The sequence below is a fragment of the Coturnix japonica genome, chromosome 10 (assembly GCF_054131305.1).
Source record: "Coturnix japonica strain WE chromosome 10, WE-NBRP24, whole genome shotgun sequence".
Taxonomy (NCBI): Eukaryota; Metazoa; Chordata; class Aves; order Galliformes; family Phasianidae; genus Coturnix; species Coturnix japonica.
Window position 1 is genome coordinate 26,473,315 of NC_140672.1, and position 24,286 is coordinate 26,497,600.

Genomic DNA, 24,286 nt, shown 5'->3' on the forward strand with positions numbered 1-24,286 from the left:
GACACGGCTGGAACGCTTCTCACTCTCCGAGAAGTTCGAGAGAAGAAGGAGGGCACTCCAGCCTGGGAACGAGATTATATAGAGTCCTGGTCCCGTGACTTATTGTTACTCCCGTTGTTCTCTGGAATATGTAGTCTTCTTCTGTGGACTGCACATTCAACAGAAGTATCCATACTTGACATGATGTTATGATGTGGAATACTGATAGCAAATTACAAAATTACAAAATCCATGACAGGGCTGCAGCTGTCTGGCCTGAATAGCGGTTCACAAGCCATGCACAGAGCAAGCTGCACGGAAAGTGAAAGAACTACCGACTAGAGCAGTGCCATTGAGAACTTTATGTATCATTTAAAAACCAAAAATGCTGATATACAGTGAGGCTGGTGACCCAGAAATCAGTGTGAACTTTCTATCTCTGACCTTTCTGAGTTAAAAATAGTCCTCCAGAGTTCTAGGCAAAAATTTCCTTATGCTGCATTCTGGGTAGTTGTCACGGTTTAAACAAAAATCTACCTGTGTCCGTGACAGGGGGGCCACAGGCAAGCGAGGTGCTAGAAGGAGCTGAACCTCTGTCCCAACTACTTCAGAAGCAGCCCAAACCCCCTTGTACATGGCTAAGATCTCCTTCTCAGTTGGAGTGTAGCACTCCTCAGACCCTTTATATGCTCGACTCCAAAGTCCCGGGGGTTGGCCTTGGGTTTTTCCTAAAGCTCTTTGCCACAAACTCCAAGTGGGACCTTTCTCTCCAGCAGCAGTGTAGAGGATGTTCTTTACATCCTGTCCTGTCTGTACTGGCCCCAAGGCCACGGCACGGGCTATCTCTTGTTTTCTCTGCTCAAAAGCCTGCTGCTGCTCAGGACCCCATGAGAAATTATTCTTCTTCCGTGTTACCTGATAGTGGGGGCTCACTATGTGGCTGTAGTTTGGGACATGCATTCTCCAAAAGCCCACTACTCCCAGAAAAGATTGGGTCTCTGTCTTGTTGGTGGGCGGAGACATAGCAGTGATTTTTTCAATCACATCTGCTGGGATGTGTCGATGCCCATCTTGCCATTTTACACCTAAGAACTGGATTTCCTGGGCAGACCCCTTCACCTTGCTGCGCTTAATGGCAAAACCAGCTTGCAAAAGAATTTGGATTATCTGTTTTCTTTTCTTGAATATCTCTGCTGCTGTAAGGCCCCACACGACAATATCATCAATATACTGCAAGTGTTCGGGAGCATTACCATGTTCCAAGACAGCTTGGATCAACCCATGGCAAATTGTTGGGCTGTGCTTCTACCCTTGAGCTAAACGGTTCCAGGTATACTGAACAGCTCTACAGGAAAAAGCAAAAGAAGCAATGGTGGCATACCACCTAGCTTCTTTTGATTCCAGTTCATACTGGAGTTCTAGCATGTCTGATACAGCAGAACTCAATGGAGGTGTGATTTCATTTAGGCCACGGTAATCCACCGTCAACCTCCATTCTTCACTGGCTTTATGCACTGGCCATATGGGGCTGTTAAAAGGCGAGTGAGTTTTGCTAATCGCTCCCTGATTCTCTAATTGGCGAATTAGCTTGTGAATGGGGAGCAATGAGTCCCTGTTGGTGCGGTACTGCCGTCTGTGAACCACTCTGGTGGCAATTGGTACCTCTTGGTCCTTTACCTGGAGCAACCCCACAGCAGAAGGATCATCTGACAGATCAGGTAAAGCTGACAGCAGATAAACACCATTTGTGTTAACAGCAGCTATCCCAAAGGCCCATTGATACCCCTTGGGATCCTTAAAATATCCCATCCTAAGGTAATCGATACCCAATATACATGGAGCCTCTGGACCAGTCACAATAGGGTGTTTTTGCCAGTTTTTACCAGTGAGGCTTATTTCGGCCTCCAACATAGTCAATTCTTGTGAACCCCCAGTCACTCCATGGATATATATTGGTTGTGTCCCTTGGTGACTTGAGGGCATTAGGGTGCATTGTGCACCAGTGTCCACCAAGGCTTTATATTTCTGTGGTCGAGATGTGCCAGGCCACTTAATCCACACAGTCCAGTATACTCTATTGTCCCTTTCCCCCCCCTGGCTGGGGGCAGGGCCCCTCTATTGTTTACCTCGTTGACTTGCAGCAACTGGAACTCTCCCCTTCTTGGAAGAGTTCACCTTGGTAGTTGTTTCACCTTGTAATTCTTCCACTCGTGCCTGAAGTGCAGAAGTGGATGAATTACACCACTTCTTCATGTCCTCCCCATGACTACAGAGGAAAAGCAACAAGGCAAGACGTGTAGTCTCATTGTTGATTCGAGGTGACTTACCATTGTCATTTGCTTGAATACGAGGACGTCTCTTTTTAATGGTTGAGATTTTCGATGATACAGGTCGAGAGGAACTCATGTTGTTTAGCTTTCTCAATAGGCGATCGTGGAAATCCTGGTTTCCATCATCTTGTACCACCGTGGATTCATCTACATCAGGCACATTAGCCAATTTGTCAATAATAGCATTTTGTGTTCCCTCCATTTTCTTTAATCTTTCCACTATTTTGACAATGGCTGAAGTATACAGATTAACTTCTGTAGCGCTTATAAATAATTCAAGTTCCTGAAGCCTGCCAATTAGTTCATTCACAAAGGGTTTCCTTTCCCCTTTGCCATATACTAATGCAAGTGCACTGGCATGCTTTTCTGGAGCTGCCTTTGTAAAGTCATGCCACATTTGTCGTGGAACGCGGACTGCTTCAGGATCATGTAATTGGTTTGGATCATTACGATTGAACTGGGGGCTGTATAGCATTTCCACCAGAGCACTTTCTCTCAAAGATTGGATACCTTTCTCTATTTCAGTCCATTTCTTTCTCTCAGGCTCCAAGTCCCGTTCAAAGGGGAATCTATCTCTTACCGCTATCAACATCCGCTTCCAGAGGGTGTAGGACCGATTTTGGCATGTGCCAATACCTCTGTCCACACGTGAGTTCCTGGAAATGCTACCCAGTTGGCGAGCTTCACTGCCATCAAGCCATGCACTGTTGGCACCATTGTCCCAGCAGTGAAGTAACCAAGTGACCATATTTTCTTTTGGCTGACATGTGAAATCCTTTCTTAGATTTCGAATTTCACTCAGTTTAAAAGATCGATCAATAATGGTCGTTATACTTTGCTCACCTTTTGCTCTATCAAGCGTCCCAGGTGTTGATGGTGGCAACTGTGTTGATGAGGCTGCCCCATCTATAAGTTTGGACTCGAGAAATTCTCGTAAAGAAAATCTAGCTTTTGGCTCCTCTTCTGACTCTGAGCCTGATGCTTGTGTTATTTCCTTCAGGTAACCCTCCTTCTTTTTCCTCTCTCCTAACTTTCTCTGCTCCTCTAACTTCTGCTCCTCTAACATCTTCTTATTCCCCTCAGACATCCTCTGCTCCTCCAACTTCATCTGCTCCTGAAACTTCTTCTGCTCCTCTAACATCTTCTTATACTGCTCTAACATCCTCTGCTCCTCTAACTTCTTCTGGTCCTCTGACTCTCCCTGCTCTCCTGAGTCCCCCTGCTCTCCTGAGTCCCCTTGCTCTCCTGAGTCCTGCTCTCCTAACTCCCTCCGCTCTTCTAACTCCTTCTGCATTTTCTCTAACTGAGTTGAAACTTGTTTTGTCTTTCGCCCTCTTACAGGGGCAACCAACATTGTATCTGGTGTCCCCGGTGGCTAGTCAAATTGGAGTACATGCGCCCCCAGTGGCTGGCCAAATTGGACTACATGTGCCCCCAATGGCTGGTCAAATTGGACTACATGTGACCCTGGTAGTTGGATAAATACATTCAGCTCACCCCGGAGGGCACATAGCTGGTCTCGGAGAGCGTTCCGCTCAAACTGGACAGCACCCAACTCAGACTGGAGGCTGTCGTAGTTGGACTGAAGAGTGTTGTACCCAAACCAGAGGACGTTATGCTCGGACTGGAGAGTGTCGAGTTTTGATTGGATACTCTCATTCTCGGCCCTGAGACTCTCTCTCTCAATCTCAAAATCTTCCCTCTCAGGAATGGTATTGAATAAGGCCTGATAAGCATTAGCTAGGCCCCAAGTCATTTGTGCCTCCTTAGATCTGCCTGAGCCACAACATTCCTGTCTCAAATATGCAGTCAAACTCTCAGGATTCTTTAAGTGTTCAGGAGTAAAGCTCCATGACACTAAAGATGTCTGTCCTCTAAAAGTCTCTCCAAAGTTTCTCCACACTCCCTGCCACTCAGTATTCTCTGAGTCTAAGGAAGACTTCCTCCTGAGGTTATAAATCCAGATACCGAGTGAGATCACTACAATAACCAACAGCAAATTCAGGGAGATTAATATGACTGACAGTGTGGTCCACTGGGACAACTGGTCAGTCGAAGACTGCTTAAAAGATGCAAAGAAAAAAGGAAAAGCATGCTCAAAAACCACCATATCCGTACTATTGGTTGCATTAGTTGCATTAGTTGCTCCCTCTGGAGCTGCATGCAAATACCAAATAAGCGTTGCTAACCATGCTTTCAATCTATTATACATTCCTATAACTTCATAGGAAAAATAGACTAGCTTAAACATGGTCCAATATGTTTGGAGCATCGTAAAAGAGGAACTAATGAAATGCAGTACCTTATAAAGCACACTTAGTAGAGGGAACTTTTTTTTTTTTTTTTCAATAGAGAGGGAAAAAAAGTAAAAAAAAAAAAAACAAAAACAAAGCTCAGCAGTGTTTATAAAATAAACCGGAGTATTGGCAGTCTGCCTGGACTTTCAAGGTCAAGCTCACAATCGCAAACCTAAGATAGCTCCTTAACAGGAAAAAAAACTTGTAGCTCTGTTAAAAGCTAAAAGAGCAACAGAAGAAAACACAGAAAAACAGCAACTCAATTTGCCCGCATTCTCCACCAAAATCTGTCACGGTTTGAACGAAAAGTCCACCTGCGTCCGTGACAGGGGCCGTGAGCCCCGCAGGGGCCCTAGGCCGAAAGGAAAAAGTTAATTAGGAAAAGTAAACAGCGGCAACGATCTAAGGAGGCACACTTATTTACTAAATACTATATCGAAATACCGGATAACACAATATAGTACAATATAATTGAAAATTGAAAATTGAGCTAACGAATCAAGCAAAATAGGAGAGAGAATGAGTCCCGTAACCGAGAGGCCTACTGTGAAATCTAGGCGAACGGCTGAAGGCTTCCACACACTCCCCTGAACGCCAGAACTCGAAAGACGTCAGTCTGTTCTGCGACTGAGTTAATATAGAGTCCAGGTCCCGTGACCCATCGTGTTGCTCTCTGGGAGATGTAGTCTTCTTCTGTAAGTTGCAGATTCAGTAAAATTATTCATGCTTTATATGATGTTATGATGTGGAATACTGATAGCAAAATTACAAAATTATTAAACCATGACACCCTGGTATTTTTCTTTTTTTTTTCTTAAATATTTTCCTTTTTTTTTCCTTAAATATTTTCCTTTTTACTATTTAAATGTTATGGGCACATCTTATAGAAACAGAAGGCTGTTTACAAAGAAGTGCATGCTGTGTTTCTGTATGATGAGCAAGATACATCTATTCTTCATCTAGCAGGAATAGTTGCTGAGCCTTAAGAACAGTTTCAGAAAGCTTTGGGAATTTGGGCGTTTTCCTTGTTTCTGCAACACAAAATGAAAATTTACGCTGTATACAAAGAAAAGGGGAGTCCAAACTTGTACGTTAAATTTGAAGGAGATCAATCTGGGGTAATATTTAAAAAAACAAAAAAAAAAAAAAAAAGGAGGGAGTGTGGTCATCAAATAGTAATGGTGAGTAATAGTGAGGTGGGATTTGAAGCTGAAATTAAAAACTTCTTGTATGGCTGTCTTCATAGTGGCTATCCAGACTATCTGTAGAAATAACAGCTATTATGTAGTCAGCTATTCACCAGTTTTAACTGATTATAAATTACGTTTCAGCGTGGAGAACATAGCATAGTGCCTGACACCTGTGTTGATCCTGAGGGCATTCTTGATTCTGTGCATTATGATGTCATGGATATTAAAGAGCAAGCTGAGGCAGCACATATTTCCATTGTATCCCTGGGGGACCCGAAGGAAGATACTGGCTGGTTTGAAAAGCAGCTGGAGAAAACTAACTTTGAACTGATGGAGACCAATAAAGAGCTAACAGAGAAAAACACCAAACTACTTAAAACTGAAGAGCTGATGCAGAAGAACAAAGGTGAGTTATGCGATGTGAAAGGTAGAAGACAGAAATAGTTCATTAATCTAAAAGAGAAATAACCAGTTTGAGTAGGAATTAGAGGAGATGTTCTACCTTTGGAACCATAGCCTGTAGATAAGTGATAGTTTGTTCCTTGTGTATATTCAGGTTCAGCAATTCCACGGTTTTTGGTTATTTCTTTTCTTTTTTCCCCCCTCTCCTTTAAACTGCAACTAGCAGCTTTACGCTTTCATAAGTATGGGATTAAATATATCTTTTATATCTATATCTTGATTTTTACTTTTATATTGTAATCTCTACTCTTCTTTATGTCTTGCTGATGCAATGTTTTCGTTCCAAGAAATATAGAAAACTTTTGAATCACTCCCAATAAGTGAAGACCACATGCAAATTAATTAATCTGTTCAAAAGCTACCTAAACATTAGAATATCTGGAAAAATTGATTACTTAATAAACTATCTATTGGCTACTTATGTAATACAACCTTTTCTGTGTGTTACAGACTTTGAAATGCAGGTGATTAAATTGGATGAGTCTGTTGAGCAACTTAAAGAAACAACTGAGGTAACTTTATCAAGAAGATGTTGTGTAAAATTGTTTTAATACCAACTTGTGGTAGCTTAAAATGCTATTCCAGTAGGCTCCATTAATAGATTTCTTACCGAGCTTAGCTTAACTGAATTTGCCTTTAATGCATTGTGTAATTCAGCTACTTAACACTCCATTAGAAACTGATGATTGAATTTTATTTCCAAGAAAATGAATGCACAAAATGAAAGGATTCGAGAGCTAATGGACATCGTGGTGCAGAAAGATGACATTATGACAGAGCTACAAGACTTAAAATCTCATTTAGAAGAAAAAGTAAAAGATTATGTGAGTTTTACACATCTCCGTATCCTTATACAAAAAAAGGAAAACACTAATTCTATGCTTGTAATCAACACATTTTTGGAAAACTGATTTTCTGTATGTAGCTGGTACTCGCTTGAAATTGTAAACAATTCAAATTTCTCTGAAGGTAGTTGTTGTTAACACAAACAACAAAAATATCAGTGTGTTCCACTAACTCCTGCCTCACACTCCTACATCAGAGGAAGAGCAACAGTAAAAGTATGTTGAGTAGAGTTGGAAGTACGAGTATGAATGGTCAGGATATCTCCACGTTCTATGCAGTCCATAAAACTTTATCCTGACTAATGTACTGCGAGCTACTGAATATGTGAAGACTAGCTTGATTAAGTATGTGTGCATACCACTTCTGGTGGTTTTTGTTCATTTTTTGATGTTTGGTAGCCTGAAGTAGCTCTGAAAACATTTATAGTTAATTCTGTCACTCAGATCTCTAACCTTGTAAGCTTAGCAACTTGACCCTTCTTAACCTTTGACTGTCTGCATCACTGCAACTTAGTATTTCCATGGTATTAAAGCTGACTGTGATGAGTAGTCACGTCCTCGCCTATTACTTCTTCCAAGAACAAGGCTCCAACTCTATCTGTGAGATTGTGTGGCCTGAACACTACTGAGGCTTTTCTTTTCATAAGTTACTAAAGATGAATAATCAGTCCTAGGCAGTGCCAGCATGGCTTAACAATCGTCATCTTGTAAGTAAGGAAGCTTCACTTGTGGTCAAGGACACAATCTAAAATATGCGTGACAGAGCTGACTAAGCTTTAAGGTTGGATTATATCTGTCACGATGAAAGTGATTTTAGCAGCTTAGCAGAAGTGTGATGTGATGAACTTGTATGAGAGCTGACCATTTGCTCTTTGACCATGTTTGTAATTTTGTTGACTTCTTGGAAACAGGAAATTCTTTGATAAACCGGTAAACTCTTGATTGTGTGCAAGTCTTTTACTTTGTAACCTGCTAGGCTCTTGCTTTCCCTTGTATACTCTACCGAGTATTGCACTTGTCATTATCTGAAGGTGTACTTGTTCTGTCTGCTATTGAGATTTGTAACTGATGTCTATAGAGTCACCGGGTAAATATTTTAGCTGTATGGTTTTGTGTAAATATTTGCCTACAGAAGATTACTGAGACTTAAGTGCTCCTTTTGTTAAGCTTCAATGTAACTGATCTTATATCAATACAGGAAAAGACTACCTACCATTTAACTACCATTAAAGCAGAACCGGCAGAAGAGAACACTAATAAAGGAACTGAAAGCAGCCAATTTTCAGTGCTTTCAGTTAAAGCACTGAAAAAAGAGAAATCTGAGTTGGAAGTGGGAAGAAAGTGCAGTACTGATGAAGATAAGCCTACTGTGGAAGAGCCACCTCCAAAGAAAGGTACAGTTTCTTCCATCCTTGAACAGGGTGTCTTCCAAAACAACAAATTGCTTTCTATTCCGAATCGGAAGCAAAAGGCTGTGAAGCGCGTACCTTATGATATAAGGAGAAAAGCCACTGTGTTAAACTGTAAATAGAAGTAACTGTTATGTAAATATCCCTTTTTCAGAAGGTCCTATGCTGTTCATTTTTGAATGCTTAAGAATAAAAGTTTTTTGCACTATTTTTTTCCTTTTTGCTGCTTTTTCCTCATCTGTTGATGCACTTGCAGATTTGGTAATAGTTTTAAAGCAGTTTCTTTAGGATTGTTTCAACTGCTGTTGCTGATCTTCTGAGTAGCATCAGCTGTTCAAGTGCTTTTTTTTGTTTGTCTGTTTTGTTTTTCCTGAAGCAACTATCAAAACTGTTGACGAACTGCTAATTGCTCACTCATGGGCAATATTTGAGCAAAATGGTTTGGATAAGCTCTGATGCATTTAACTTCACTTCTGGGCACAGCTGAGCATCAGTGTTCCTAGAATTACGGAAGGCATATACAATGTAGAAGGGAAAATCTAAACCTTAGCTGTATTCCCTTCCTTTCTTGTATTCCTCTTGCAAAATATGTGCAAGGGAGAAAGTCAAGGCCTTCTTTGGATGAGATGCTGTTCTTGGATGATTTGTCCCTGCTGCCTTTATTTGGCATAAATATTGAATCCTAATGTGACCACTGAATGGCATCACATATAAGCATCTTAGCAGAGACTGAGGGAGGGATGTGGATTCCTCCATACTCCAAATAGTAGTGGGTTTGTTCTAATCATATGACCAAAGCTCTCATTTAACAATTAATGACAGCAATGCTCCACATAGGAATTAAAATGGGTAGCTGATAGTCACAATGTCAGCATGAAGTTTTCTGTTAAGAAGTACTGAGTATTCAATCATGTTAAAATTTTCTTCTATTTGTGAGTATTAATAGCATCCAATTTCAAAAACCGCTTAATATATATTCTTTAGCTATGTTAAATATACACAGTAGAACAATGAGCACAGGTATGTTGTGCTGGTTCTTTTGTAGAATTAGTTATATAAGTAGCACGAGCAAAAGTGTTTTAGGAGATGCTAGGTTATCTCAGCTTCAAGTTCAGGGTATTTACACCATTCTCTGAGCTTTTAGGTCTTGTTTCCTATGCTCTGTAATAATGCTTTTTCCCTACTTCCTGTGTAAGGAGCTTCTAGACTGAACATTACACATCTTCTCCCTAGTCTTATTTATCTTGCTTTAGTGCTTGCTTGTTGTTTTCAGCATAAAGTGTTTAGATTACTTATAAATCATATTCCCCTCACTAGTGTTGCTGGGAGCAGCAGTCAAAACCCAAAACCTGGTTTGGGGTGGAATATGCCACTGCTGTTTCTTCAGTATGACTTTTAAATCAGTTGAGGGCTGTATATAAAACTCCTTAGATGAGTTAAGAGGCTGTTTCCATGCAGTACATGTGAATCTGTATGTAATGCAGGCTGCACGTGGGCGCTATAAAATTCTGCATTTCTGTAGTTGTAGTAATAAAAGGACTGTACAAGAATCACCATGGAATATATTGTTGTGGTGACACAATCCCTAGTAAGTCTTGACTTATATTTTTTAATACTTAAAGTATGCATATTATGGAATGGACATAACTGGATTCTAAAGCAATGATGAAATACAGCAGAAGTCGCTTTTGATAGAAAGAAAATGCATGTGATTTTAGCTAATTGCTCACCAGTTAAAGAAAAAAACAGCCCCAAGCTAATGGAATATTTATGGAAACTTGAATCTGCAAATTTGTACAACTTTATGTGTGAACTTTATATGCAAAAGAGTAAGTGTGGACAGAAGTAGGAATCCTCATATTTTGTTTAGAGATCAACTGAATAAGAGAGACAGATATCAACACTTAAGTGATCAACTTGTCCAGGGTTTTATCTTTCTTTTGAAAGTAAGAGGACTGTGAGTTGGAATGAAATTGCTTAGAGAACTGTTTATCTACCATTTAGATGTAGATGGAGTGATTCCTGGCTGCCTTATAGGGATTGCTGAAGCACGGAAGATAGAAAGAATATAGCTGTGAATTATCTATCTCGTTCCCATGTTTCTTAAATCTAATTATATTTTCTACTGGTGTGGAGTGGAAGGTTTGAGTAGTGCCATGGTAAAAGTGTTCTTCCAGACTGAAAACCTTTTGCTGTTAATTCTGTATAGAAATCTGAGGCACCTGATTATGTGTTCAGAGGACTTTAATTCCTTCACTAGTATCAAATACTATGTGATGTGAGGGCATGGCTTGCATATTACGACAGTTTTTCACTTAGAAGTTGCTACTTGGTGTTGTGAACTGCTATGTAATAATGATTTTAATCAATCTGAGCTACATTCCTTTTCCCTTTTTTTTTGTTTGTTTGTTTGTTTGTTTTACAGTAGTTGTAAATGAGAGAAAGAAAAAGAACACTGTAGAGCAAAAGAAAATTGAACGCATGAAAAAAAAGTGCTCCACATACCGAAAGGAAGTACTAGCACTGAGGGAAAGAACTGAAATCTTGGAACGTCATTTAGCTGTGCTTGAAGAACAATGCAGAAGAGAACAAAATAAAAAAGAAGATTTCAGTAAGCAGGTAACAAGCCTGCGTATTGAGCTTTCTTTTTCTGAAGAAACAGCTGATGCCCTCCGTGAACAAATTCTGCAGGGTCAAGCTGACTATCGGGAAATTGCTTCTGAACTGGATGAACAGAAATCTATAAATATGACACTTGAAAACAAAAATGCCCAACTAACTAACAACATAGAAGTTGCCAAAGAATATATAATTGATAAAGTGTCACAAGTAAAAGAAATGTGGACCAAATTAGATGAATTGTCACTTAGAGTTTCACGCCATCGGTACTGACTTTGTCAGTGTAAAGGATTCCTCAGACTCTGAAAAAGATGAGACAGGGACATCTCAAATTAGTTCTGCATACATTCAGTCACAGACTTCTTCCATCTCAGATCTTGTGCAGGACCTCTCCTTTAACTATAGTCTTGAAAGGATTTGGGAAGTATGCAGAAGTATTGTTGATGTTTCCTCACAAAAAAGTCAGCACATCAAAGCACTGCTTCAAGACAATGAAAACCTAAAGGCGGGACTGAATAATGCTGAAAATCATAATCGTCAACTTGTAATGAAGCTATGTGAGATTACAACTCACACTAGTCAGGAAGATGATCTTGTGAATCAGTTACATGAGCAAATAGAAAAGAAAACTCAGGAGTTTGAAGAAAAGACTGCAGAAGATCAGAGAGTGATTGCACAATTTCAGGAGGAAGTTGCCAACTGTGAGGTAAAAATAAGAGAGCTTGAATATCGCCTGGAGGCTTACAAGACAATGGAAGACAATGTGTCAAAACTCAATGAATTACTTAAAGAAAAAGAATCTATTATTGTTAATCTGGAGACAGTTACAGCAACTCTGCAGGAGAAGTCTGCAAATGCAGACAAAAAGGTTGAAGAGTTAAGTAGCAAAGAAGCAAATCTGATTCAAGAAGTTATGCAGCTGAAAAACAGCTTGGAGCAGATGAAACATTCTCTTCGGGAAAAGGAAAAGAGTGAAATGGAGAAAGTGCAATGTATAGAATCGTAAGTAACCACTGAGTTAACTTAGAGCCCTTTGAGAATGAACTAGAGTTAAAAATAGTTAATGGGAACATCCCTTCGACTTAATGCATCTGCATGCTTATCAATGGCCAAACTACTACTTTAGGATGCTTTGGTATGCTACTTGAGTTCCAAGGGAAAACAGGAGTGTACAAGGAAATAAAGAATAATATGGGGATTTCTGGTGGTTTTGTTGTACATCCCTCAGAATAGCATCTGAATAATTTATTGCTTCAGCATCTGATTATGAGAAGCAAGCTGAAATTCAAAAGTAATTGTTTAAATCTTGTCACTGGTCTAGATAGATTTAAGAGTCTATTTACAAATAGAAACCAACAGGCAGGGCATGGATTAAGCTGTAATTGCTGTTTCCATGAGATGTGTAACAGTAATGTTCTTTGTGTCTTTATTTTTAACATAAGGCTAGAAAATATTCTTTCTGAGAGTTCTGCCCTTGTACTGAATTTGAAAAAAGATTTGCAGAGGAAAGAAGAAGAGTATGCAGATCTAAAAGACAAACATTCTGATGCCGAGAAACAAATTCAGCAAGTACAAAGCGAGGTTTGTAACTGCAAAGCTTAAAACCTAAGTCTTGTGAAAAAACGCTGATAACTGGGAAGAATGCTATTTACTTGAAGAGAAATAGACTAATTTCCAGAGGCTCTTTAATATAAGCATGTATATTTTTTTTCTTCAATTTCAGCTTCAGTGATGTTAATAGTTAAAATTTAATTATTAAACAAGAAGATATCTTAAAACCCATTTTGCAGGATCTTAGTCTGAAAGTTTATTGGGTGTGCTTGGGGTGGAAAATTGAAGCTTAAAAATGAATTCATGTCTTCCTTGGTAACCTTGCACTTGCTGTCGTTTTCCTACTCAGCACTTGTTTGTGAATTCCTCTTTATTTAACAAAGAAGTATTTGGCCAGGTTGGATTACAGAAGTCTTTTAATGAACCGTGAGCTGTGCTTACATTACAGGTGTCCACGATGCGTTCTGTGGAGGAATCCCTCAGGAACAAGATGGAAGAACTTGAAAGGATTAATAACCAGTTTAAGGATGAGCTGGATTATAAAGACTTCTATATCCAACAAATTAAGCAGGTATTTTACTTGCTCTTAATTTTTATTAAATGAATGATGCAGGTTTTCCAAGCAACAGGAAAAAGGTCAAAAAAAAAAAAAAAAATTGGAGCAAAATGAAAGTGGCCAACTGAAATTAGTGGTAGACCATGAAAGATATTCAAATAATTAGTCACTACAGAGCACTGGCAGATTGTTTTCATTACAATAATCTGCATAGTAAATACATATGTAATACATGCATATAACCTGATCTTGTTGAGTGACATCATGATATGTTAATTGAAATGTCTTACCATAAATTCTTTTTATCAGCTTGAGTCCTTATTTATGCTTTATGAAAAGCTTATTAATTCTAGGCTGTCTGAAAGATTCTGCTTGTTTTTACTGTGTATGCTTTTCTTTCAACATGAAATATAGGAGCTGGTGGAAACTGAGAGGATGGAAGATATCTCCAAAGACTATGACCAACTATGGGACGGTCAGCCATTATTTGTGTGTGTGTGTGTGTGTTGAATATCCGTGTAAATGTTGTCACATTGCTAATGACTTTGAGTCTTCTGTGTTTCGATTTTAAAACATATCTGCATGTATTTGTATGTAAATATTTCAATGGAGATGCTCTATTTCTTTTAAAAGAGCTTTTGGTCATGGGAGAATTTTGATTTGAGAATAATGGGAGCTAGTAGGGAGTTCATCTGTAAATTTTCAAACCTTCAGATCTGTGTGCAAGGGATAGAACAATTGAAGTTATGCGGATGGCATTAGAAGAACAAGAGGTAACGCAGCTTGAACAAGCTGAAATGCTTCAAGCTCAGTTAGAAGAGAACCAAAAATTAGCTTCAGGTAATCTTTCCAGGGAAAGGGAGCAGGGATGCAAAAGTGGTTTAGACGTACTGTGATAGCCACTTCCATTTTCATGTGACTGTTACTTAGGCATTAACGTTCCATAGTAAACAACAACTCTCTTGTAGTTAAAGGCTTCTGTTATTTCTTTATGTCTGTAGCAGATAAAACCAAAGCTGCTTTAGTAAAAAGTCATTGGTGTGGTATTTCAAATATATATTTGAAATGATATGCTATCTAACCTCATTTTGTGTATTGAGTAGAACTGATTGCATGGAAACAGAAATACAGTGAACTGGAATACCGGAGCAATGGTGACTGGCAGCAAAAGAACAACGAAAGTGATGAGGCAAATTTAAATGAAAACAGTACAGAATTAATAAAGCTGCAAAAAGAGCTGGAGGTAACTTAACTTCAAAGTTGTAACTTGATAAAGTAAACTGTTATATTGATTACAGAAACTTCCTGTAAAACCTGCAGTGCAACATGCAATAGGGACCAGGTGCAGCTTTTTTGTGGTACGTTAAGAATGGCATCACTGATGCCCCCATAGTATAGGAAGTTTAGCCTTCCCTACATTATGCTGCCATGAGCAGTGCTTCTTTTGCTGGCCTCTGAACAGTTAGTTGTCTTATCCCATCTGATGTTATTTTTTGTTGTTGTTGTTTGTTTGTTTTTTTAAATAAAAGTAATGGGCTGGCAGTGGGAGTTTTCTAAGTGAGTATACAATAGGTTACATCCACTCTGTTAGTGGAATGGTTCTGAGCTTCTTTCCTCCTTCACCTTGAGTAAGCTTATTCATGATATATTTTTTTAATGCGCAGAGCCAATTCACTTTTTCAAGAAGAGGGGAAAGTTGAACATTCATTGCTTCATTCTATACCACGTCAATGTCCTATAAGCAGAGTATACTTATACAACTGTTGTTTGCAAGAAAGGAATACTAACTCAAAGCAAATTGTAACTTACGGTGTATTTGTCAAAACTGTTTTCTGTTAGTTGCTTGGGCAACTAATATAAGCTATCGAAATCATCATCTAACTTTATCACCAGGAAGCCTTTTTTGTTGGGCTGCGGGTCTACTAATTTTCCTTGGTTCAAAGACTTTTATTTTTTCCAAGCAGTTTCTCAGGTGCTCTGTCCTATATATGAGAATGTCTGCCAGTAGGTTTGATAGGAAAGGAGACTACTCCTACAGTGTAAACTGTGTTGCTTTTCTTTGTCTTTCAACCCTGAAGGAGCTGCAAGTTTTTCTACAACTGCTGCAAGGCAGTGTAAAGTGTTAGAAGTTTTTAAGTTAAAAGAGTTTTTCTTATACTGACTTTTGGTGTAAGTTCTGTAAAGCTTGTGTGAACATTTATAAAGAAAAAGAGATGTTTTATGGGGGCTCTCCAGTCTGAATAAGAAATACTGGAAATGATTATTTTTTAATGGAAAAGAACTAATGATTATCCAATACCTGCCTTTGGGAATATTCTGTAGTAAAAACTGCTAATGTTTCTGTTATCTTGCAGAAACAAGTCTATTTAATGATGACCTGGCTTTTAAGACTTTTATTCATTAATGACTCACTATTTCATTTTTGGTTTCTTTGAAATAGGAAAATGAGACTAAGTATCAAACTGATAGAAAAAAGTGGCTGGAGGAGAAAGAAGAGCTCCTAAATCAGATAAAAGAAGCAGAGAATCTTCGCAACAAAGAAATGAAACAATTTGCTGAGGACCGACAATATTATGGAAAGCAACAAGCAGAAATCGTAAGTGATGAGGTCCTGGCAGAGTTGTCTGGTGCCTGTAGTTTGGAGACAACTACATACCAAGTATTAACAGTAAGGGTGCATAAGAGCAGTTTGTCCAAGTCCCCTTGCTTTCTTATGTGGCAAAGCCCATATGAGAACTGCTTGATTTGGAAAAGGAAGGAATGGGGGGGGCCACAAAAAGAAAGATCTTTCATAAGTGCATAATGAAATGTCACGTATGTGGGACATCAATAAGAAAATTACAGTTGAAAAATAGATCACTATTTAATGAGGCTAAGAAAGTATTTTGTACAATAGCTTTTGTTTGTTCTCTTTTCTGCAAAGCAGAAGGCCTTTAAGCCTTTATAAGGAAGAAAAGGCAATTGAGTTTCTAAAGAAACCCCACAAACTTCTCTCCAGATACTGAATAAAAATACTTGGTCAAACGGCCAGTTTTGCTCCTTTATCACTTTCCAAATAGTGACTGATTACAAAGTCACTTGAGTTACTTGAGCTGTTTGCTGGGCTCTTGTCATGTAACTTCTTAAACATGTGAATCTGTACATTCTGCAAAGCTTTTTTTACATCTGGAAGTAGTTAGTCCCGACTTTCTGGACCTGCAAGCAGCATAGAAGGATGTGAGGAGCTTAGTATTATTATCACTATGTGACTTTCTTTTCCTAACGCTCATTAGTAATCATTAAATGAGCAAATTGAAGTTCTTAAATAATACTAATATTTTTTCACAAGGAGAGTAATGTAGGTTGTCTAATAGAAGCATGGTTTTGCTTCTGTAAGTTTGTAGTGCAACTAGTTCTAGAGCTCCTGTGGATCTTGAAGAGATCATACATTTACTATGACTGTAAAACGGTGCTAACTACCGAAGTGTTAGAACAGTTCAGTGTGTAGTAGGTGATGTTCACTGTTCATCTGTTCTTCATTTAGGAAAGACTTGTTGCCCAGCTGGAGGAAAAGGACCGTAATTTTCAAAAGTGGCGTGAGGAGAGAGATCAGTTAGTAGAAGCTTTGGAGGAACAGCTCAGAAGTTTGGCTTTCAATGAAAGCTTGGAGCAGATGAAACATTCTCTTCGGGAAAAGGAAAAGAGTGAAATGGAGAAAGTGCAACTTATAGAATCGTAAGTAACCACTGAGTTAACTTAGAGCCCTTTGAGAATGAACTAGAGTTAAAAATAGTTAATGGGAACATCCCTTCGACTTAATGCATCTGCATGCTTATCAATGGCCAAACTACTACTTTAGGATGCTTTGGTATGCTACTTGAGTTCCAAGGGAAAACAGGAGTGTGCAAGGAAATAAAGAATAATATGGGGATTTCTGGTGGTTTTGTTGTCCATCCCTCAGAATAGCATCTGAATAATTTATTGCTTCAGCATCTGATTATGAGAAGCAAGCTGAAATTCAAAAGTAATTGTTTAAATCTTGTCACTGGTCTAGATAGATTTAAGAGTCTATTTACAAATAGAAACCAACAGGCAGGGCATGGATTAAGCTGTAATTGCTGTTTCCATGAGATGTGTAACAGTAATGTTCTTTGTGTCTTTATTTTTAACATAAGGCTAGAAAATATTCTTTCTGAGAGTTCTGCCCTTGTACTGAATTTGAAAAAAGATTTGCAGAGGAAAGAAGAAGAGTATGCAGATCTAAAAGACAAACATTCTGATGCCGAGAAACAAATTCAGCAACTACAAAGTGAGGTTTGTAGTCAACTGAGATATTTTTTTCTGTAAGATTATGCTTGGCTTTCTGCTGTTAAAACTTCTCAAACTTTAACTATGAAGCTGGAAATTTCACACTAGTGTGGCTACCAGCAAATCTTAGGTAAAGTTGTCATTGAAGCTCTAGAGGGGACCAGAAGTTAAAACATGGTTTTGCATAGATAATGAAGAGAGGAAAGTAAAGTTGGTTGGTAGTCTGGAATAAGGTTTGTGAAGAGAATAGCTAATCTGCCTCTGGAGGGGACTTGTTATTATCTCTACGTTACTGGTGACTTGCCATTGGTATCCGTGGTAACTCCAAAGCTTAAAACCTAAGTCTTGTGAAAAAACGCTGATAACTGGGAAGAAGAATGCTATTTACTTGAAGAGAAATAGACTAATTTCCAGAGGCTCTTTAATATAAGCATGTATATTTTTTTTCTTCAATTTCAGCTTCAGTGATGTTAATAGTTAAAATTTAATTATTAAACAAGAAGATATCTTAAAACCCATTTTGCAGGATCTTAGTCTGAAAGTTTATTGGGTGTGCTTGGGGTGGAAAATTGAAGCTTAAAAATGAATTCATGTCTTCCTTGGTAACCTTGCACTTGCTGTCGTTTTCCTACTCAGCACTTGTTTGTGAATTCCTCTTTATTTAACAAAGAAGTATTTGGCCAGGTTGGATTACAGAAGTCTTTTAATGAACCGTGAGCTGTGCTTACATTACAGGTGTCCACGATGCGTTCTGTGGAGGAATCCCTCAGGAACAGGATGGATGAACTTGAAAGGATTAATAACCAGTTTAAGGATGAGCTGGATTATAAAGACTATACTATCCAACAACTTAAACGGGTATTTTACTTGCTCTTAATTTTTATTAAATGAATGATGCAGGTTTTCCGAGCAACAGGGAAAAGGTGAAAAAAAAAATTGGAGCAAAATGAAAGTGGCCAACTGAAATTAGTGGTAGACCATGAAAGATATTCAAATAATTAGTCACTACAGAGCACTGGCAGATTGCTTTAAATACAATAATCTGCATAGTAAATACATATATAATACATGCATATAACCTGATCTTGTTGAGTGACATCACGATACGTTAATTGAAATGTCTTACCATAAACTCTTTTTATCAGCTTGAGTCCTTATTTATGCTATATGAAAAACTTATTAATTCTAGGCTGTCTTAAAGATTCTGCTTGTTTCTACTGTGTATGCTTTTCTTTCAACATGAAATATAGGAGCTGGAGGAAAAGGACCATAATCTTCAAAAGTGGCGTGAGGAGAGAGATCAGTTAGTAGAAGCTTTGGAAGAACAGCTCAAAACTTTGGCTTCTAATGTCATACAAAAAGAGACAGAAATAGCAGAACTGAGACAATCTGCCTTAAAGGATTCAAGCAAGGTCAGCTCTCCTTTCCTCCTACCTGATTAGCTACCCATAAATTCTGTAAAACTCCTGTACCTGCTCTTTGTATTCTGGGTGTGGTTCTGTTCTTGAACACTGTCGTATTGACATCATGTGCAACTAACCAAAAAAAGCACCAGCTTTTATTTTTGTTCTTCAGAAACAGAATTTCTGCTAATTACTAAAATTTCAATTTTTTCAGTAGTTCAGATAAGCAGATGTCAGTTTGATGCTTATGATCCTACAATCATACTGGATATCTGTAGCTTTTTCTGATAATTCACAGCATTTCCGGATCCCAAGCTAGGCTCAATACTCAGACAGTAGTTCTGTCTCAGGTTTCTTACTTTCTTTGCTTTCTCTGAGGTAGTATCTACAATGGCTTGAAAAGACAGAAGGGGACGTGGAGAGAGATTAAGGGAAGCATCAAAAAGCAGAGGGGGGATGATCTCTGGAAGTTGCATTTCTTATTTCAACATCCAGCTTTTAATCAGGATAGCCAATCTAAGCCGTAGCATAGAATTTCAGAAGCTAAACAGAAGACTAAATGAGTTGTGCTCTTTTGAGAATGTTTGGATTCACTTTCTCTGAGAAGAAAGATGTTCTCATAGCAAAACTTCCCCTACAACTGCCGACTTTCTCACAGTACCGAGGATTTGGGAACAAATAAAAGCTCGGGTTATTATATCTTAAGAGAGATGAAGGCTGAAGCACATAAGTAAAATAGAAGAATCAAAATATATTGTATTACAACTTCCCAGGCAATTCTGTGACTACTGCACTTGTAACAGTGACCGTACAAACCCGTGAAATGTTACTGTTCTTGAATAGTTAAGTGTTCTAGCCTGCAATTCTAAAACTGATGCTACTAAGTAATTGCAATACTGCTTGTGTGTGTTAATTCCTTTTGCCAATCCCACAACTCAGCAGTTTTTACTGTTTATTAGGATAATGCAACTGTGATAGAAGAGTTAAGAAAAGAACTGGCTGACAAAGATGACTTTATAAAGGAATTAAAACAACACATTAACCACAGTAGCCCTCAGTGTTTGCCAGAAATACCTTTACTTGAAGAAAGACAAAGTAGAAGGAATGACTCTGTAAATGAAAAGGTATGATTATATTTATAGAAAGTCAGTACTTAACATCTTGTTAACCCCTTTTTGTTCTTCTGTTTTCCTAGGAGATACTGGAGCTGGAATCATTTTTCTTAGCATATAGTCCTTTAACTACATATTCAGTGATGAGTACTTGTTGGTTCTTTTTGTCTTCCACTCAAACATGAGCTCTCATCTTCTCAAAAATATTTTATTTACTAGAACACCATCTCTCTGTGTACATTATGGAATTTTTCCATGCAGTTTTCCATGTATTCGTATGTGGATGCTGAAGATTAGGCAGAGGTTTAGCCTTTGGTGTTCTAACATAGCAGCTGTGAGCGTGCAGAGTATGGGGGGAATGGATGACAAAACGACCAGCGTTACAGATTTTGTCCCTAAATAATGTCTCGCTTTCTCTCTTTTGGAGGCAGAATACTGCCTGAGACTGTTAGTGAGACCCAGTAGGGTGTATCTGAAGATCACACAATGAATAGATGTTACTACCTTCCCACACTTGTGCTGTGTTTCAGCTTACGTGTTCATGTGGTGTCTGAGCTTGAGGTTTTACACTGTAACTTTAGAAAACTCGAGATATTTTGGAGGTCTAATGCATAGCCTAATCTTTACTCCTTTTAAATATTTACAGCCTAGGAAACAACAAAGCAAAACTAAAACTGGAGAAAGTATTCCATTAAGATGCAAAGCTGAAGACAATTATTTGTCACGTCGATGTACTAGGAGCCTCACTTCATTAAATGAATCTGAGGTTAGTATGAAACTTCAGATCTGAAAATGTTGTGATTGTATTGCTTTTGATAAGGAATGAGTAGGAAAAGATCTCATGTTCTCTAAACAATTCCCAAGTTTTAATTTATTTATCCCTTTCAAGATGATCAGATCACCTGTTTTTATAGCCTTTGATAGGAAAAAAAGCTGTTGAAACAATTGTGTGATGAATTTTTGTCAGGTGCTGTTGAAAACTCTCCTCATGTTAATGCTTATGAAGTGGCTCATGATTAGATAAGTTACTTGGAAAAAATTCATGGAGCCACTGAAACGGGCACAGCAAATTGAACTTATTTTCTTCCTCTGCAGGATTTCTGGATATTGTTTTGTTAGCAGATGATGTTAATCATTCCTATCTAAGTTTTTAATTGCTAACTTTCATAAAATAGCAGTTACATATATTTTAAAAACAAAGTATTTATTAACCAACTTAATTCTTGGAAATACAGTGGGTGGTGATACTCCATTCAGATTCTTAGCAGAGCCTGATAAAGTGGCTCTGACTACTTTTTGTCTTTCTACAATAAAAAAAAGCATTAAAAACAAGCATTAAAAAATGCTATTTCTACCTCAGTAAAGTAGTTGAAGAATTTAATTAATGAACTGCTTTAATGAACAAAACTAATAGCCAAGCTCAGTGATAATGGTTTAAGAGAAGGGAATTTCTTTTAACTTCATTGTGTATTTTCTTTGAAACCTGTAGACATAAATCAGCTTTTTAGACATCATGAGATGTCTAATACTGATATCTTCATGTCCTGTTTTTATAATTGAATGCTTATTTATTATTTGATTTACAGTGGAATAGTTACCACTAGCAAATACTTCCCTACTATTAGCAAAAGTGTTTAAAGTATTCACTTTTGTGACATCAGTTGTTCTTTCCAAAAGAATCATGGCTGAAACTTGTCTTATTTTCCCAGGATTTTGTGAAAAGTGAGAACACAAAAAATACAAAATCTGTCATGGCTTTTAATTCACCCTCTGCAAGTGACGAGAAAATGGTTGGTTTTTGTTCTAGTTTTGAAGCTAGCTTGGGACTTCCTGTAATTGTGTGGTCACATGAAAGAAGCAGTGTCTTATCCTTATGTGTATACCTGAATGGGAATCTTACATGCTTATGAGCTCTTCCTATTAAATTCCATAAGCTAACCAAAGGGCAAGTCAGTCTGTCCCCAGAGCGTGTAATGGCTGTACTGTGTAATGATTTGGAGGGAAGGATATTGCACACTGAATAGTTGGGAAGAGAAGCTTTAGTGTATTATCGTGTGCTTTTGTAAGTGAAGCCCTTGTATTAAACTAAGGTTCATATCATTAATATGCATGGCAGTTATTAAAAACAGATTATCACATGTGATAGCAGTATCCTTGGCATGGTCAGAGTATGAGTAGTAGATTTTTCCCATTTGTTGTTTCACATGTTCATATCTCTGTTGAACAGAAATCCGGAAAAGACTACTTCCTGAGAAAGCGAGTACATGCTTCAAGACTGACTAAAAAGAAGGATGAAACACTGCAAAAAGTTGGAGATTTTATTCAAAGCTCTCCTTCTATTATACACTCTAAAGGTTGGTGTAGAATAAGTTTTATTCCATGTTTTCTAGACATTGTAGAATGGCTTGTTTCTGCTGTAGGCTATTAATGTATGTGTTCTTAGACTTGTCTCCCATGTTAAGTTGTCCTTTGATTTATGAAGTAAATGCATTTATTCGTCTCTTCAGAGATTCATTATTACATTTGTGAAAACCTACAAGTATACAGAGAAAGTTGGTTCTGTCTTGTGCTTCTGTCAGCACGAAAGTTAGGCCTGTTGTTTAACTCCTGCTGAAGTTTCTGACTTCCAGCGACTTCTGAGCCATGATTGTCTTTCATACTCCATTTTAATGCGTGCTTTAAGCTGCCGTACCTGAACCTATAAACTGTTTCAGCTATAGAAGCAATAAAGAACCTCGACGAACAAATACAATTTCTGAGTATTTTCACTTAAATTTTACGTGTCAATTATAAACCAAGTTTGTTACAAAGCTTTTTTTGCATTCATTGATTTAAAGACTCACAAAACCAGTAAGTTGATTGGTTTATGTATCAAAACAAATTTCTTCTAGCCAAGAAGCTGATGTCAGCAGTAAGTTCTCCTAAATCAAACGAACCTGAAAGTCTCGAAGAAGGAGAGACCAAGCCAAAACGATGCAAAAGGAAGCTGTATTCAACTGTCGTTTCTGGCCCTCTAGATATACCTGCTTCTTCGGTAAGCGATTGTACTGTAGTCTTGGCTTAAAATAAACTACTAAGGGGTCCAAACAGACTGGAGGTTTCATCTATTTGCAGGGGGAGGTTGAAAGTACTGAGGTATTTCTTTATTCTACCAAGTCATTCTTGTTGGTCTTCCTGCTGTTCTGTTTTAGTTTGTCCTCAAAGATCTCTGTGTTTGGCTGGCTTACTAAGTAGGTGATGTAGCAATCACGGAGATGTCTTCTAATTTGGAATCATAGATAATTTCAGTGTGTCGGAGTGGGATTATTCTACTACACGCTTTTCTAGAGCACAACTTAGACAGCTTTTTAGGTATGCTTAAACTATGATCTCCTGTCTAAGCCAACTTGCAAAGGATCTGATGTGCCAGTTTCATGACTCTGTCGGCAGCTATTGTGCTAAGAACATTCTTGCTCTGTTGGAACTGCATCATTTAATTATATTAGAGTCCTTTTTCTGTTCAGCATAGTGATCATTTGCCCATACTGTAATATCCCTCTGAATTTTTTGATGATTTGACGAATGATAGGGGCAGAAACCAAAATGTTATATTTTTTTTGTTAGAGGATGAAGAAGATGAGAATTTCTTTTCTCACTGTAGTTCTGAGAACATGGAACTGAACCGAGAACTGAAATTCTGGGCAAGTCATAGCTACAGGGATTGAGGCTAAAAATGTTTTCTGAACGCTTCATGTTTCACAAAACAAGTATTATAATACTCTTTTGAAAACAAGCATTTCAAAATGAAAGCTGCCTTCAGGCTTTCCTCAGATGTGTGTGCTTTTTTAAGATAAACAGGATTTTGTACATTCTCCATATTTGTTCCTTGTGATTAAGCTGCATTAAAATGATCATGGTATCCCATAGTTTTCTGAATAAAATATAATAAGCAAATGCCATTCTGAAATCCATTTAGGGGAAGAAATATGTTTGCGTGGGTCAAGAAGAGCTTGTCAGTCTTGTGTGAAAAGATGAGTAACTTTTGAAATGTTTTCTTCAGGAATCTGAGGAACAAAAGAAGGAAAGTGATCATCTGATCATCAAGCGACGGCTGAGATCCAGAACAGCTAAAAAACCTTGAAGAAGCATGTTTGTTTCCCTTTCTCAGGACATACTTTTATCGTATTATTAAAACTGGTTGTTAATAAACAGTAACAGTTACTGCGTTGTGTTCTTAAATTTGTATATAGGTGTTTGTTGCAGAACG

The 24,286-nt window shown here is 38.0% G+C and overlaps 3 protein-coding genes across 3 annotated transcripts in view; all 3 read left to right on the plus strand.

Moving 5' to 3' along the window:
* LOC146759543 (uncharacterized) overlaps positions 1-11,404 on the plus strand; it is a 46,435-nt gene extending 35,031 nt beyond the window's left edge. Inside the window, exons 3-6 of the mRNA XM_085510423.1 lie at positions 6,709-6,770; positions 6,963-7,082; positions 8,302-8,497; positions 10,938-11,404. Of these exons, the coding sequence (XP_085366549.1) occupies positions 6,709-6,770; positions 6,963-7,082; positions 8,302-8,497; positions 10,938-11,404 (845 nt within the window). The remainder of the gene's footprint in view (positions 1-6,708; positions 6,771-6,962; positions 7,083-8,301; positions 8,498-10,937) is intronic.
* A 244-nt stretch (positions 11,405-11,648) lies between these two features.
* Positions 11,649-20,058, plus strand: LOC146759544 (uncharacterized). Its single transcript, XM_085510425.1, has 12 exons — positions 11,649-12,133; positions 12,574-12,712; positions 13,131-13,253; positions 13,653-13,713; positions 13,953-14,078; positions 14,342-14,481; positions 15,679-15,834; positions 16,762-16,952; positions 17,393-17,531; positions 18,261-18,383; positions 18,776-18,937; positions 19,888-20,058. Exons 1-12 carry the CDS (start codon positions 11,679-11,681, stop codon positions 20,056-20,058), a joined length of 1,986 nt encoding a protein of 661 aa, XP_085366551.1. The 5' UTR covers positions 11,649-11,678.
* Positions 20,059-20,531: 473 nt separating this feature from the next.
* LOC146759545 (kinesin-like protein KIF20B) lies at positions 20,532-23,245 on the plus strand. The gene is made up of 4 exons (XM_085510748.1): positions 20,532-20,806; positions 21,750-21,830; positions 22,268-22,394; positions 22,932-23,245. Exons 1-4 carry the CDS (start codon positions 20,582-20,584, stop codon positions 23,102-23,104), a joined length of 606 nt encoding a protein of 201 aa, XP_085366874.1. The 5' UTR covers positions 20,532-20,581; the 3' UTR covers positions 23,105-23,245.
* Positions 23,246-24,286: the final 1,041 nt, after the last annotated feature.

Excerpts from the sequence above, each read along its gene's own strand:
- LOC146759544 (XM_085510425.1), top strand. The coding sequence starts at position 11,679 with ATGAAGCTATGTGAGATTACAACTCACACTAGTCAGGAAGATGATCTT. Across the intron at positions 13,254-13,652 it reads ATATCCAACAAATTAAGCAG|GAGCTGGTGGAAACTGAGAG; the intron begins GTATTTTACTTG and ends CATGAAATATAG. Across the intron at positions 17,532-18,260 it reads TTCAGCAACTACAAAGTGAG|GTGTCCACGATGCGTTCTGT; the intron begins GTTTGTAGTCAA and ends CTTACATTACAG.
- LOC146759545 (XM_085510748.1), top strand. The coding sequence starts at position 20,582 with ATGTGGTGTCTGAGCTTGAGGTTTTACACTGTAACTTTAGAAAACTCG. Across the intron at positions 20,807-21,749 it reads CTTCATTAAATGAATCTGAG|GATTTTGTGAAAAGTGAGAA; the intron begins GTTAGTATGAAA and ends TTATTTTCCCAG. Across the intron at positions 22,395-22,931 it reads TTCTATTATACACTCTAAAG|CCAAGAAGCTGATGTCAGCA; the intron begins GTTGGTGTAGAA and ends AATTTCTTCTAG.